This window comes from Manis javanica, chromosome 14, assembly GCF_040802235.1.
Source record: "Manis javanica isolate MJ-LG chromosome 14, MJ_LKY, whole genome shotgun sequence".
Lineage (NCBI taxonomy): Eukaryota > Metazoa > Chordata > Mammalia > Pholidota > Manidae > Manis > Manis javanica.
The window spans coordinates 50,011,025-50,025,213 of record NC_133169.1 but is presented as its reverse complement, the minus strand read 5'-3'; the positions used below and the strand labels follow the sequence as shown (position 1 = coordinate 50,025,213).

Genomic DNA, 14,189 nt, shown 5'->3' with positions numbered 1-14,189 from the left:
CCCACCCTGCCAGGTCAGCCAGGTGGTCTTCAAGATGGCTCGTGTGCCTGGAGCCCAGGAAGCTGTGAGGCTGGTGGGCTACAGGTTTCCTGGAAGGGAGCTGGTACTTGGTTGTGCCCAGGGTGGGCTGGGTGCTTGCACTGCCCCGCAGAGGTGTTCATTACAAAACAGCCCTGGTTAGGGGTAGTGTACAAGTCAGGGTGTCAGGGCTGCGACCCCATGAGGATCCTGTGACCTGTGTCCAGGAGGGAAGACTGGGGCAGGGTGGGCTCGGAAGGTGGCCTCTGGGTGGATTTGAGAATGAGTGGCGGTAGAGGGGAAGTGGTGGCAGTGGGGGCTTCAGGTGGGGGGCCCGACGTTCTTGGCCAGACTCAGGACAAGGGGAAGTCTGGAAGGCCAACCGGAACTTGCTGAGGGTGCTGGGCCTGGGGGAGGGACACTGAGTCAACATGGCAGCCTAACACAGAGGCTGGAACGTGCTGGGGGGAGCGCCTGGGCTCTGCCAGTCCAGGGCTGGGCACAGACAGGGCAAGAGTGACTGAGAGGAAGTGGCCGGGCTCTCTGCAGCCAGATGCTGTGTCCTGCTCCTGCTCCATCTGGCTCTGGTTTCCGCCCCCTTAGCCTGACCAGGCTCTTGGTGCTCTCTGGCTGTGCTCATACCCCTGCCCCACACCCCCACACTGAAAAGGGGCGGAGAGAATGGGCCACTCTTCTCCGGGGCCAGCCTCTGCGCAGCACAGGGACTGAGAAGAGCTCTGCAGCTAGTCCTGCGCCGGGGCCTGACGGAGCTGCCTGCACCATGAAAGACGAAGTGGCCCTCCTGGCCACCGTCACCCTCCTGGGAGTCCTGCTGCAAGGTGGGCAGGGCCCTGTTTGGGAGGTGGTGGGCCTCAGACCCCAGTGGCCTGCCTCTGCTCTCCAGGCCCTGGGGGTCTGCCCAGGACCCAGGCCCAGGTGAGGAGTAGGGACTGGGGCTCGCACTTTCCAGGAGTGGTAGGGAGGAAGCCCTGGGGGTGCCTGCAAGGTGAACTGTGAGACTCTGGGCAGAGACTAAGGCTGAGAGGGTGCCTGACCAAGGGGACAGGCAACAAGATGGAGAAAAGCCACTGAGGGACGACTGGGGTAGGCATGCCAAGCACCTGGCTTGGGGCAGGGGGAGTGGGCCTCAGCCAGCAAAAAGAACCCTGGAAGAGAGCAGGTAGGCATCCCCCTGTGGGAACCGGGCTTTGCCTGTGTTTTGCAAGTCAAATGAATGAGGAGCAAAGTCCTGACTCAGGGTGACCTGGCCCCTCCCGCGGGCAGGTGCCCCAGTGACTCCGCCTCCTCCCCCAACACCCAAGGGAGGGTGGAGGGGGACAGGGTGTCTCGGGGTCCCAGGCCCACACCCTGCCCTCCTCATTGAGCTGCGTGGACTCAAGGCAAACCCAGAGACGCGCGGAGACTGAAGGTCCCCTGGGGAGGGCTTCGAGGGGCGTCGTGCCAAGGTCAGCCTGGAGACAGGAGGGAAAAGGGGCGGGGCCAGACGGAGGCTGCGGGCGTCGGGGAGGCCAGACTTGACTCCCTCCCCTCTTCGCCACCAGCCTACTTCTCCCTGCGGGTGATCTCGGCACGCAGGGCCTTCCGCGTGGCGCCACCGCTCACCACCGGCCCGCCCGAGTTCGAGCGCGTCTACCGAGCACAGTGAGCGTGGGGCGGGGAGCCAGCGAGCCCGGGGCGGGGCAGGGTCCGAGGCCCCCGGCCGGCGCCCTCATGCCGCCCCGTCCCCGCCGCAGAGTGAACTGCAGCGAGTACTTCCCGCTGTTCCTCGCCACGCTCTGGGTCGCCGGCATCTTCTTTCACGAAGGTCTGGTTGCGGGCAAGGGGCCAGGTCCTGGAGCCCCGGGGGACCCGGCGCCAGCGGGCTCACCTGGCCCCCGCCCGGCCCTGCCAGGTGCGGCGGCCCTGTGCGGTCTGGTCTACCTGTTCGCGCGCCTCCGCTACTTTCAGGGCTACTCGCTGTCGGTGCAGCAAAGGTGAGAGAACCCGGCGGGGCTCCCGGGGAGACCAAGCGGCGCCCAAGAAAAGGCTGCTCGTGGGCTTGTGGGCGGGGTCTGAGCCGCCGGTGCCTGGGGACCAGGTGACTGGTGGGAGGCGGGCCTCTTTCTGGGGGCTGGTAGGCGGGCCCTGACGGAAGTGGGCGGGGTAGAGGGCGTGGCCTCCTATCGCTCCGCCCCCGCCGAGCCCCGCCCGTAGGCTTGCCCCGCTGTACGCGAGCGCGCGAGCGCTCTGGCTGCTTGTGGTGCTGGCGGCGCTCGGCCTGCTCGCCCACTTCCTCCCGGCCGCGCTGCGCTCCGCGCTACTCGGACAGCTCCGGACGCTACTGCCCAGGGCCTGAGACCCAGGACGCCCAGTCGGCAGAGCGGGAGAAGAGCCGGAGCCTCCCGGAGGATGGGGGAGGGGTGCTGGCCCCCGTCCCAGTGTCCAATTAAAAGTGACCGTGACCGGACGCCTAATGAGCTCTCTGGGTAGGAGGGGGTCGCGCACTGCGGGCTTGGAGCCTGGAAGCGTCCAGCTCCTGGCCGCAGCAGTCGGATAGGCGTTCTCGGGGTAGGACCGAGGAAGGAAAGGGGTCTCCCGCCCCTCGGGCAGGGCTCGAGCCGGTCCTCAGCCGCCAGGCGCTCAGCCGCCGGAGCTGGGTTCGCCCTACCGCCCCTCCCTGCGTTCAGCGTGCTCTTCGCCTGCCGCCGCCCCTTGCTCACCCCCAGCCGCCCTCTTCCTCCTCCCCTGGCCTTCACAACTGACACCAGGTCTCTAGAAGAGCACAGGTGTGCAGGCCGCCCTGCCGCGGAGAAGTGGGGACGACCACAAATGTGGCCAGAGTAGTCGGGATAGACTCTCAAGGAAAGGTCCGGGTGCCTTGGGGGGCCCGACCCGGGGAAGGCCTGTCCACCCGACAGAGCACCCCTAGAGAGGTGACTTAGCCAGTTGGCAGGGAGAGATTCGCAGGCAGGGCAGCAGCGTGTGCAAAGGCCCCGAGGTGTGTGGGAGACCCTAAAATGTGTCAGAAACAGGGAGGGGGTTAAGCAGGGCTTTGGGGACAGTGGACAAGGGCAGGGCTGAGACCCATGAAGGAGGATGAGGTGGCGGATGCCTTCGGCAGTTGGGACAGAATGATGGGAGCTAAGAGAGCGCACTTAGGGTAGGGGGTGGGGTGGGGGGCTGGCTTTCAGCGATGGGATATGGACCGGACTCCATGCCGGGAGGCAGGGGGGACACGAGGGCAAGCGGAGCTGGGGGGAGGTGGAGGTGGCGCCCAGAGGTGGCGCTCACTGGTGGTATGGCCTGGCCTCCCCCACCAGCAGGAGGGAGCTCCCAGCACTCACACGGGAGGCACACAGTTCATTAACCCTTTATTACAAGTCACGCTCTTATAGAAGTATATGTGGACTTACGTGAAAAAATCAAATGTATCCAAGAATAAAAAACACAGCACATGTAGTAGTATATGCATTCCAGTGTTCGCGCCGGAGCAGCAGGCGCCCAGGAAAAGCTCTTCTAAAACAACCTGGCTCCAGCCGGCAGCAGCGGGCGGTTCCGGGCAGCATGGGCCAGCCTCAGGCACAGTGTGGGGGCCGCCTGCCTCCTCCCGCGGCCAGGCGGGCGGGGGCAGCACCAGCTCCTGGGACCTCCGGGCCAGCAGCGACCCCAGGCCAGCGAGCATGGCACCAGGCAGACCCTTCAAACTGGGCGGCCGCTCCTGGCTCTCTGGGGGCAGCAGCGACAACCTCCCAGGTCTCGGGGGGCTTCAGGGCCAGCCGAAGTGCATCCTCAGAAGCCCTCGGCTTAGTCAGCCTTTTTCAGGAAGATCTGGAGAGGCCAGGCTCAGAGTCAGCTGGGGAGCTCTGTCTACCCCCCAACCCCCCACTGGCCGTCAGAACAGCTCCTCATCCAGCCCTGCCTCACCTCACTCAGAATGACCCACACTGGAGAGTCTGTCTGGATGGAGAGGCGTAGGGCTTCCAGGGGCCCGAAGGCAGGGTCCACCTCCCCTTCTGCCACACCCTTGTAGAAGGAGCCTGGGGGAGGGCAGCACTGAGAGGGTGCCCCAAGGCCCCAGCCCAGCCCAGCCTCTCCCCTACCCACCCCCACCTGCTCCCAGCTCACCAATCTGGAGGTAGCCATCTGGGCTCCGGGGATACCGCAGGGTGGCTGAGCGGCCTTCTTGCAGGGCCTCCTTGTCAGACTGGGGGTTCTGGGGGCAAAACCCTGGACTGAAGCCAGCTGCTGTGGAGGGCTGGGCCTCAGGGCACACCCGCGCCCTACCACACTCACGTCAAAGGGCAGCACCTCCACAGATGTGTTGAAGAGCTTGTCCTCTGGGTGCTCGATGTTCCCGCTGCGAAAGAAGAACCTGTGGCCAGAGGGGCCTGTGAGCTGCCGCAGGAGTGAAGCATGGCGCTGCACGCTGCCCAGCAGAGGAGACACCCGAACCTGGGCCAGGAGTGCAAGAGGGGCCCTGGGGTGCTTGCTGGGCAGGCTGGACACCACTGGGGGCAATCTCTGGGCCATGGCAACCAGGGCCTTATCTGTAGGGATGATGGTGACATGGGCGCTGCCTGACAGTCTTTACAAGGCAGCTACCGCCATGAGCCCCATGTTTCAGGTAAAGAGATGGAGGCAATGCTGAGGTTAGGTAATGGGCTGGCGGTCACTGAGGGGCACCTGCAGGCCCAGACATCTGTGGGGAGCCTGCCCCCTGGTAGCCACCCTGCCCTCCTCCATGGTGCTGGCACTGACCGCTCCAGGCGCAGCGGCTGGAAGAAGCGGAAGCGGATGAAGTCCCCTGCAGCAGGCGTGAAGGCCCAGAAGAAATCCTCCCGGAGATAGGCCTTCTCCAGGGTGAAGTGCTGGTAGGTCTTGAGGCTTGTGCTCACCTCCGCTGGCGGGTTCACGTGCTCCTTCCGCAGTGCCTGCTTCCCAAAGTCCTTGTCCTGCAGCCGAGGGACAGCAGTGCTGGAGCAGACCCTGGGCCTGCCCTGCCGCCCCCTGCCCTGCCTCACCCCAGGCTCTGCCTGTACTTGGCAGGGCTCCGGGACAGCACAGCCCACCTTCAGTTTCTGGATCTTGCCCGCCAGCGAGGAGTGAGTGCCCACATGCTGGAAGAGGGATGGCTTGAAGCGGATCCGCAGGTTGGCCTTCTGCCGGTCACAGTGCTTCTGCGGAAGGAGGTGACAGCCTAGGGCTCAGCTCAGCATTGCCTCCCAGGACAGCATTTCTCCTTGTGCCAGGCGTGTGGATGCTGACACGGTCCCTGCTGGAGGCTGCACCCCGCAAGGCCCCCCACCTGTTCCTGTGCAGCCCTGCTCACCGCGTCCTTCTCGGGGTTGCAGACTTTCACCCACAAGATATGGTCCAGGAGCCAGTCGATGGGCTTGTCCCGGTAGAACATGAGGATGAACTCCACAATCAGGCTCAGGTCCAGCGACTTGAACATCTTTCCTGGAAGCGGGAATGAGGGGAAGGGGTGCTCAATGGGCAGATCTGCCCTGCCCTTTGTCCTTACTCCCTGTGGGGGCCACTGGGGAGGGACCTCACAAACCCTGTGGATGGCTGCAGGCAGGTGCGGGCACAGGGGGCAGACAGGGATGGTGAGCTGCAACCTCTCCTCACAGAGGATGGGTGGCAACAGGCCAGGATGGGCTGCAGCAGGCACCTCAGGCCAAGCTCAGAGAAGTACCCTGGGTAGTACTGGGGCCTGGGAACAGGGCAGAGCTGAAAGATGAGGACAGAAAGGCAGAAGGGGGCTGACTGTGGGGCTCTGGCCAGGTGGGGGGTGGGGGGGGGGCACACCAATGAAGCCCAGCTGAGAGAACTCCAGGATCATCCAGTCCTCGGAGGGCTGCTGGAGTGCGAAGTTCTTCATGGTGCTCAGGTAGTTGGGCTTGGCCACAATGTCATCCTCCAGCTGCACCACAGTGGGTAGAAGGGGCTGCGACTCAGGGTGGGCACAGGGGCAGGGCAGGCCTCACCACCCAGGCCCAGCCAGGGCCCGGGGCCATTGGGGCAGGGCGGGTCTCAGCGCTGACCTGCACGTAGTAGATGCCTTTGGACTGTGCGTACATCATAAGGAAGCAGTAATCGAGGTTCTGTTTGGTCCTCCACCTGCAGGCCAGGGGCAGGGGCCTCAGGAGCTCAGACTCCCCTCGATACACACACAGTGTGACCACAGCAGAGGCCACAGAGTGAACATGCTCTCCTCCCCACCCCATGCAGGGGTCTGTAGGGAAGTGCTTGGGACTCAGGTACAGACAGACTGGGTTCTTGGCACAGGGGACAGGCTGCTGGGCATATGGGGATGGGTTAGTGCTAGTACCTGACTCTCTCCTTGGGGTCCCCAAAGGACTCTCGGAGGCGGGAGAAGTCAGGGTAGAAGTGGGGGGAAGGGGAGATGACCTCCAGGAGCCCGGAATGGATCTCCATGGGGAACCTGGGGGACAGGAAGGCCCTGTGGATGTGCAGCTTCCAGGCACCACAGCAGGGGCAGAACTGAGCTAACCAGACCATAACCCTTTCTTAAGGCCCACGGGGCAGACATCCCCTGACGCCACACCCATCCTCCTTTAGCAGTGAGGCTCCTGAGGGGCTCGGCCACCTCTATCTGCCCACCCCCTTTCAGCCAAGAGGGGAAGCAGCCTTTCCCACAAGGAAAAAGAACCATTTAGTGGGGAAGCCGGCACTTGCCTGCCCCACACCCCGCAAAGGGCCCTGCCTCCACCGGCTTTGTCAGGCTGTCAGTACTCACAAGGCTTTTATGTTCTCTGTCACCACCGAGGTGTACTGTGGATCAGTCTGTGGGGAGACCAAGCACCCTCCCTAAGCTGGGTTGCCACCCCAAAAGGCCTGTAAGGGGCTAGGGAAGGGAACAGGCTTCAGATGACCCTGGATACGGAGGGAGTGAGTCCCCCACCCGGAGGGCCGAGGAAGCTAAGGTGCCTCCAAAAAAGCCCTTTGTGGGATGGGATGAGGCAGACTAGGTAACTGGCGTCTCCACGAGGGGGCATCAAAACGTTTCTTTCTTTTTAACTTTTCATGCTGATAAATTTGTGAATGAAACTGACAGTTGAAATGATGAGAGCTTTTTCCTCTAGAATGTTGCTCTGCGTCCGTTTTGCCTCCTAGTTATTTTGTGCTATGTGATCCCCTCTGAATATCCCCTCCACCGCCGCACCTTGTCCCAGCACACTCGCCTCGGCGATCAGCACCACGATGACCGAGTCCTCCTTCTCCTGCGGGCTCAGCTCTGAGATGAGCGAGTGCAGCGTGTCCGTCAGGTACGAGTGCACCTCGCGCCGAACGCTGGGGATGCCCATCACCACCGACACTGCAGGAGGCGGAAGGGCGATACTGGGCGGGACGCCGGCCGGCCCCGCCCCTGCACCGGCCCCGCCCGGCCCCGCCCCTACCTCCTGTGCGGCCCTGGCTCACGCGCACCGCCGGCTGCAGGCTGCTTTCTTTGGCCAGCAGGTGAGGCAGGTGGTGGAAGACAGTGGGCAGGCGCAGCACGTGCTTGTGTGAGCCGTTCCACGGCTTCAGTCGCGGATCCTCTGGGCAGGTGGGGAAGGGACGGGTCAGACAGCGCAGCCTGCGGTCAGCCCCGGATCCCCTGCGGAGTTCCGCTTGGCGCTCACCGGTTAGGCGGCCCCAGGTGCGATTGCCGTCCGTGTCTCGCAGCGCCTGCCTCTCCGACATGGCCCTCTTGATCTCGTCCAGCACCAGGTTGAGTTCCTTGGAGCGCTTGAGGCTCTCCTGCTCGGCCGCATGCAACCGGTCACGCAGCGCCATGAACTCCCGCTGGTACACGTCCACCACATCGCCTGTGGATAGTATGAACGCTGTCACCTGGAGGCAGCCTAGAGCTGACCTACAACCCTTGAGGGTGCCAACACACATTTTCATACCCAGCTCTACGACAGCCTATCTACACCTGCTCCCGTTCTGGCCACATGCCAGCTACCTGGGGTTCCATAAGGGTCACTTGGAAGTCGCATTGACACTCACACTTTGGGGAGAATAGCCTCCACTAGGAGATTAGCCCACTCCACTGCTTTCCCCCTACCCCATTTTTTCCTCCTTTGAGGCAGCATCTGAAGTGGAAGGGCTGCAGGATCACTTCCAGCCCCAGACCGGCTCCTGTCCACCCAGTGGCTCCCAAAGCCCCCTCCTGCTTCTCCTTGCAGCATCTATCTGCTCCATTCAGGAGACAAGATTCCCAAGGTCCCATGCAGGGCACAAGGACCTCACCCTTCCACAAGGCGCTTCTTAAACTCCCAGCCTTCTTCCTGTCCATCCCCTCAGCTTCTGCACCTTGACCCCCCGACTGCCCTGCACAGGGATCAGAGCAGCCCCACCACAAGGCTCTGTGGATAGACACCCTCCCTGGAGTCCACCTCCCATCCTCCTGGTAGGCCTGAGCTCTGGGTGCCCATCTGTCACTGTCCCCAGTGGGCCCTGGTTGCTCATTTCTGCACTTGGCACCAGCTCTGAAATCTGACACCAGCCCCAACGCATGGCTGCTGCAGTAACAGCACCCACGGTTCACAGGAGCACCCTAGTCCAGGGCCACTCAGTGAGTCAGTGACAAAGAGGGGACACAGCTCTGAATGCCCTGAGGCCTTCTTCTTTGGAGACCTGTGCTAGGCTGGGGCCACCTCAGAGGGCCTGCACGTCACCTCAGGGGGCCCAATGTCAGTATCTCCAGCTGGGTACTTGCTGCATTAGGGGTGCAGGTAGGGCAGGAGCGGCACAGGTGGGGCTGCCTGGCAGTGGAGGAGAGTCCCCAGGGTGCCAAGTACCTGGCTCTATTGGTCTGGCAGTGACCCACTGACAGAGTGAGACAAACACTGTGCCTGCCTGGGGCCAGTGCAGCCAGGTCCCGCTGGGCTATGTATCTGAGGCTTTTTCCAGTCTCACCTATGCCACCCTTACTGCCCTCACATACAGCTCCTTTCCCTTGTCTAGCATCTGTGCCTTCACGTGTGTCACCTCTGTCTGGGATCCCTTTTCTCTACTGGGCCTAATGAAAACCCATGTAGCCTTCAAGGCCTAATTTCAAAGTCTAGTTTCCTAGTTTAAGAAGGCTCCCAGACCTCCCCTGCCACCACCAGGGGCTTTTCTTGTTCCTTGATCCCTGGTGTAGGTGTGGCCGCCCACAGCCCAGTGCATCAAAGGTCACAAACAAGGCAAAGGTGCCTCACCTTGGGATGCACCACCTTGCGCAGTGGGTCTAAGTGCAAAGTCCCAGGGGAAGAGGAAGGCGAGCCTCTAGGCAGGAGGAGGTGAGGTTGGCCAACCCCGCCCTCCACACTCCGTTGGCTGCGGCCTCTTTTTGGACACCCTGCCCTGCCCAGGGCCTAAAGGCCAGGCCACGCCAAGCCTCAGAGCTTGGGGACAGCCCCTCACAAGGGAGGACAGAGAGAGTTGGGTTACAGGATCTCTGAGGCTCTGCGCTGGGTTCCGGGCTGGGTTCCCCTGGAAACCTGACCCCTTGAGCGGAGCCAGCCACCCCAACACACACCCGCCCAGCTTGGTTGGGGGGCATCAAGGCCCCAGGAGTGTTCTGGTGGCTGGAGGGGCTGAGGCCCCACAGGTGGAGTTCAAAGCTGTTTCCATGTGGCAGGTGGCCTCTCTCCTGTCTACCTGAGTCCCCGCTGCCAACCCCAGTGTGGGGAGCCTCCGAGTCCTGCAGGGGCAGCCCCTGTGCTGCTGGCCAAGCCCAAAGCAGCCCCCTGCAGTGGGACCCCTCCATGAGGGGGACAGTGGGGAAAGAGGGAGGCGTCCAGCCCATTCTGACTGCTGCCACCTCCCTAGGCCTCTCTGTTAAGCTGGCTGAGCTCTGTCCAACCTTAGCCTACCTCAGCCAGGCTGTGTGGGCAGAGGTAGGCACCAGTGCCCTGAATCATCCTGGTCACCAGGGCCTGGGACCAGCCTGCTCCATATGCTCCCTTCCCAGGGGCCTCCCTCTACCTAGATCCTGACCTTCCTGTTTACCAGGAGGTGATGTGGGCCTGGCTCTGGCCCACATAGACCTGTCATTTCCCTCAGTGCTGTAGGTTCTGTCCCTCCAGTCTGACCCTGCTGTTGCCCTGTCCACTGTTTGTAAGGTCCCCAGCTTGACCCTCATCCCTGGCTTCTCTGGTCATGGGGTCTACTCCCCTTGCTTTTGAAAGCCAGAAACTCAAACTCTGTGGCTGCCTTCCCATGGGCTTATGCCAGCGCTCTGCCAATTCCATCCTGACATCCCGCAGCCTTTGTGGGCTGGGTGGTGAGTGTGCTGGGAAGGCAGCTCAAGTTGGAAGGGTTTGCAAAGGCCTGGGGAGCACCTGGCCTCTGTGGGGTGGAGCTAAGGCAGAGCTTTTATCCATACCTTCCCAGCCCAGGGAGATGGAGGGGGGCTGGCCCAGGTTCAGGTAGCCCCAGGGAAGGACTGCAGCTGCAGACACAGCACTGGAGGTTCCCTACGCTTCCCCCCCAAGCAGCCTAATCAGGCCTCCAGAGGCCCACTGAAGATAGTCTTCCCCCTGGTTCCCTCTCAGTTGAAAAACCAGATTTAAGAGCCACACTGGGGCACAGACCTGTGACTTGTACTTAGGGAAGGGCAAACAGGCTCACAGGCAGGTGCCAGGCCCTGAGAAGATCTTCAGCTGGGACAGGCGCAGGGAGAGCAGCAGCTCTTCACCCTGTCTGCAGGCCATGCCCTGTTACTGTGGGTGGGGCTGCTGAAGCCAGGCTGCCCAGATGCTCAGGAGGACCGTGTGGCTGAGGCTGGCCCCCTGGAGGGTCTGCTGTTCTCCCTGGGGACAGGCCTTCAACAGATGCTTGGCTGAGGGCTACAGTCTGAATGCTAATGGAACTGTTGTGAAAATTTGGTCAAGCTGGATATGAAAGTGGGCCCCAAACCTATATCCAGGGTCTGTTTTGCCAAGGCCTACATGTCCTTCCTGGCCCTTGGCCCTGGGCTTCTAGGATGCCTCCCTCTTCTCTGGCTTCCTGCCCACCTCCTCCCTTCCCTATAGATCTGAGCTACTCTTCCCTTCCCCTAAGAATCAGTGCCTGCGCCAGCCCTGCCCTGCGCTCCTCACTTGCTGAAAACTGGAAGCCAGGGTCTAGTCGGGCCTCAGACTGGTTTAGTCTGGCTTAGGCATGAGCTTAACACAGTCGCATACATGTAACAATGAGAAATGTTCATAGAAGAGCCCGGATTTGGGTGTCTCTTGAGGCCTCAGAAGACCTGGCCCTACTGGGCCTGCAGAAAAAATGATAGCCTTTTGACAAGGAAGGCACAGGTCACCCCATCTCATGGGCTCCTGGGCTTCCATGAGGGCCCCTGCGTCTGAGGCTTATACTTCTTTGGTTGGGGTGCTCTCCTGTTCCCCAGGCCCTTCAAGTGCCAGCCTCCTAGATGCCCCCCTCAGGAACAGTGGGCCTCAGATGAAGCTACTGGTAGCCCCCTCACTCTGCTATTCCCAGAGACTGGCTCCCTGTGGTTTGCCACGCTCCCAGAGAAGGGTCTTGCCCTCCCCACAATCTGGGCAATGTGCTCCAGCCCATTAGATATAGCCCCACCTTGGCATTCATGCCAGTTTGTTTACGTGGCCACTCTCCCAGGGTCCAAACTGCCATCCCCTCAGTGACACATTCCACCTTCAGAGAACTCTATCCCAGCTGTACCAAGCCCTAGGGATCTCCCCTCAGAGTCACTGGAGCCCTAAGGCCAGCCCAGGCCTCCACCCAAACAGGAGGACTGAGGTAGGGAGGGGCCAGGTGGGACCTTTGGAGTTTGGCACCTCTTCCCCAGCCCTCCTCCCCCAGCCTCACTTAGCACAGGGTTGGGGCACAGGGAAGCTGAAGGTGGGAAGGAGGTTGAGGGTCAGCGGGCCTCAGCCTAATCCCATTTAGGCCTCCTGCAGGAAGGCCAGGAGGCAGGAAGGAAGCAGCTCTTCCCGGCGCCTCTGGTGCTGCAGGCTGGTGGACAAGGCCTGTGCGGCCCCTCAGCCCCAGCCACTCCAACAACAAGCGACTCCAGCCACTGCTGGGCCCCAGAACGTGTGCTGGCTAGACTCAGAGGGCTCTGGTGGTGGCGGGTTAGCCTGACCAAACTTCAGGTGTGTGAGGTGGGGTTGGGGGGGTGCAGAGGCAAATAAGTTAACTGCAGCCGGCTGCTCAGGAGGCCTTCCCCCGCGTTTCCAAGGCCGCAGCCACAGGAAGGCTGTCCCAGCAGCCCAAGTCCCTGCGGAGGAATCCTGGGGCCAGGTGCCACAGAGGAGGGCTGCAGAGGCCCCAGGGGGAAGCTCCCCCAGTGCGCTGCGGTGCAGGGCACTGCCTCGCGTCTAGCTGATCCCTCACACCTGTCTCAGGAACACAGTACCTGCTCTTGTCCAGGTGTCTGGAACTCGTACTCGAGGAACCACTTAGCCACAACCACCTCTGTGACCTTGTGTCTCTGTTCCCCAACTCCGAGGTCCCCAGTTCGCCAGTGGGAGCGACCAGCCCTGGCATCGGCATAACTACTCATGGAGGCCGGTCCCGCGGTCCTGAGCGCCGCAGCGGGCACCCACCGGCCGCTCGACCCCGCGGCCCAGGCCAGGCCGGAGACTCGTTATTCGGGAAGCAAACAAGTGGGGGCGAGGAGGGGAGGGGTGCCCGCGTCGGCTTCCGGCCGCCTCCCGCGGCCACTGGCCGGACCCGCCCGGGCCGCCCGCGCCCAGGTGCGGGGTCGACTCGGGAGGCCGACGGCGGGGGAAGGGGCTCACCTTTCTGGCCGCTGAGCGCCGCGTACCAGGAGAGCGAGAGGAAGGCGCACAGGCAGAAGAGCAGCAGCGTCAGGAAGGTGCCATTGCGGAGCCTCATCTCGGGTGCGCGGCGGGCGCCGGCGGGGCCGAGGCCGCATGGCCCGGGGGACCGGGGCCCGGGCGCGGGGGCCGGGAGGCGGCGGGGGCCCCGGCCCCGGGGCGGGGAGGGCTGGGGACCCGGGGCCGGGCGGGGCTGCGGGCGGGCGGGGCCGGGTACCGGGCCGGGCTCCGCGCTGACAGATCCTCCGGGGCGCGGGGTGCGCGCGGCCTCGGCTCGGCGGCTGGGCCGGGCCGGGCCGGGCTGGGCTGGGCTGGGCGGCGAGAGCCGCGGCCCGGCCTGGATCTAGGGCCGCCGCGGAGTCGGCAGCGCAGGGCGGGGCGGCTCGGATTTAAAGGGGCCGCATCACCGGCTGCAGCCTCCAGCTCCGCGAGGGGGCGGGGTGGGGGACCAACGCCCGGGATCCCGGTCGCGTCGCTCGGGACAGCGGCCCCTGCGCCCGGGCTTCCGGCCGCCTCCGGTAGGTTGGGGCTGGGGCCTTCGCAAGTGCGGGCGCGGTGGAGGCGGCCCCCGGGCCCCTTCCTGGTAGCATCGCCATTATGACCGCCTAGCCCCGGATCCGGACCGCACCGCCGTTTACTCCGAGCCCCTCGGCCCCTTTCCCAGGTGGAGGCGGTGGGAGCGGGTTAAGTACGGCTGGAGCTGGCGTTGCCTCCAGCGGGAGACTCGGTCGCTCTGTTGCCCGTACCGACTCCCATGGGCACTTCCCCTCCAGGACTTTCTCTAGCAGGCCAGATAAAGGCGTGCTAGGCCCAGTGTGGCACTTCTGCTCGGTGAAGCAGGGATAAAGTGCCGTTACCAGGAGTGGAGGAGTCGCTGTATGTGGGTGTTGGCACGGTGACCAGCCCAGAGCGGTGTGACCTCTCGGATGCCAGGCGCGGGTGGACGGGAGGCAGGCGGGACCGCAGGGTGAGGCGGGCCGCGGCCCCTAATGGTCCCGCACTTGCTGTCCCTTCATTGCCGGGCGCTTATACCCTCATTCTTTCCCCAGTCCTCTGTGGAACCAGAACAGCAGGAACAATAAAAGTATCCGTCCAAGGGTGGGGCAAGCATTTGGAAGTGCCCTTGCCCACTTCCCTGCTCAGGCCTGGTCACAGTTCGTGAGTCCTGGTTCCCAGCCAGGCCTCCAGGGGGTAGGGGTGGGGAGCTAGTGGGAGCGGTCTTCCTGGGTGGGCTCATTGTGGAAGTCGCTGGGAATGTGTCTTCCTCTTCTGCGCAGGCCACAGCTGGGGCAGGATGGAAGCCCTGGAACAGGGTAGGGTCTGGGCATTCACCTCTGTAGAGGCATGTTTCCAGGAGCAGGT

The 14,189-nt window shown here is 63.3% G+C and overlaps 2 protein-coding genes across 7 annotated transcripts; one reads left to right on the top strand and one right to left on the bottom strand.

Annotated features, from left to right (window-relative positions):
* Positions 1-383: 383 nt before the first annotated feature.
* On the top strand, positions 384-2,485 carry LTC4S (leukotriene C4 synthase). 3 transcript variants are annotated; one of them, XM_017666949.3, is made up of 5 exons: positions 457-857; positions 1,581-1,680; positions 1,773-1,843; positions 1,931-2,012; positions 2,233-2,485. In XM_017666949.3, the coding sequence occupies exons 1-5, from the start codon at positions 572-574 to the stop codon at positions 2,372-2,374; spliced, it is 681 nt and encodes a 226-aa protein (XP_017522438.2). In that variant the 5' UTR covers positions 457-571; the 3' UTR covers positions 2,375-2,485. The 3 variants fall into 3 exon arrangements, with proteins under 3 accessions (XP_073077743.1, XP_017522438.2, XP_017522437.2); XM_017666948.3 differs by having other exon boundaries at positions 459-857; positions 2,186-2,485; XM_073221642.1 differs by lacking the exon at positions 1,773-1,843 and having other exon boundaries at positions 384-857; positions 1,931-2,328.
* An 891-nt stretch (positions 2,486-3,376) lies between these two features.
* MGAT4B (alpha-1,3-mannosyl-glycoprotein 4-beta-N-acetylglucosaminyltransferase B) lies at positions 3,377-13,156 on the bottom strand. 4 transcript variants are annotated; one of them, XM_037002089.2, is made up of 15 exons: positions 12,789-13,150; positions 7,668-7,853; positions 7,443-7,583; positions 7,227-7,360; positions 6,782-6,828; positions 6,353-6,466; positions 6,066-6,141; positions 5,830-5,944; positions 5,348-5,478; positions 5,088-5,195; positions 4,777-4,970; positions 4,312-4,470; positions 4,144-4,231; positions 3,943-4,055; positions 3,377-3,846 (listed from the first exon to the last, which is right to left on the bottom strand). In XM_037002089.2, the coding sequence occupies exons 1-14, from the start codon at positions 12,883-12,885 to the stop codon at positions 3,948-3,950; spliced, it is 1,698 nt and encodes a 565-aa protein (XP_036857984.1). In that variant the 5' UTR covers positions 12,886-13,150; the 3' UTR covers positions 3,377-3,846; positions 3,943-3,947. The 4 variants fall into 4 exon arrangements, with proteins under 4 accessions (XP_036857984.1, XP_017522446.1, XP_036857986.1 ...); XM_017666957.2 differs by having other exon boundaries at positions 4,312-4,390; positions 12,789-13,129; XM_037002091.2 differs by lacking the exon at positions 12,789-13,150 and adding an exon at positions 12,404-12,630.
* Between the last annotated feature and the right edge of the window lie 1,033 nt (positions 13,157-14,189).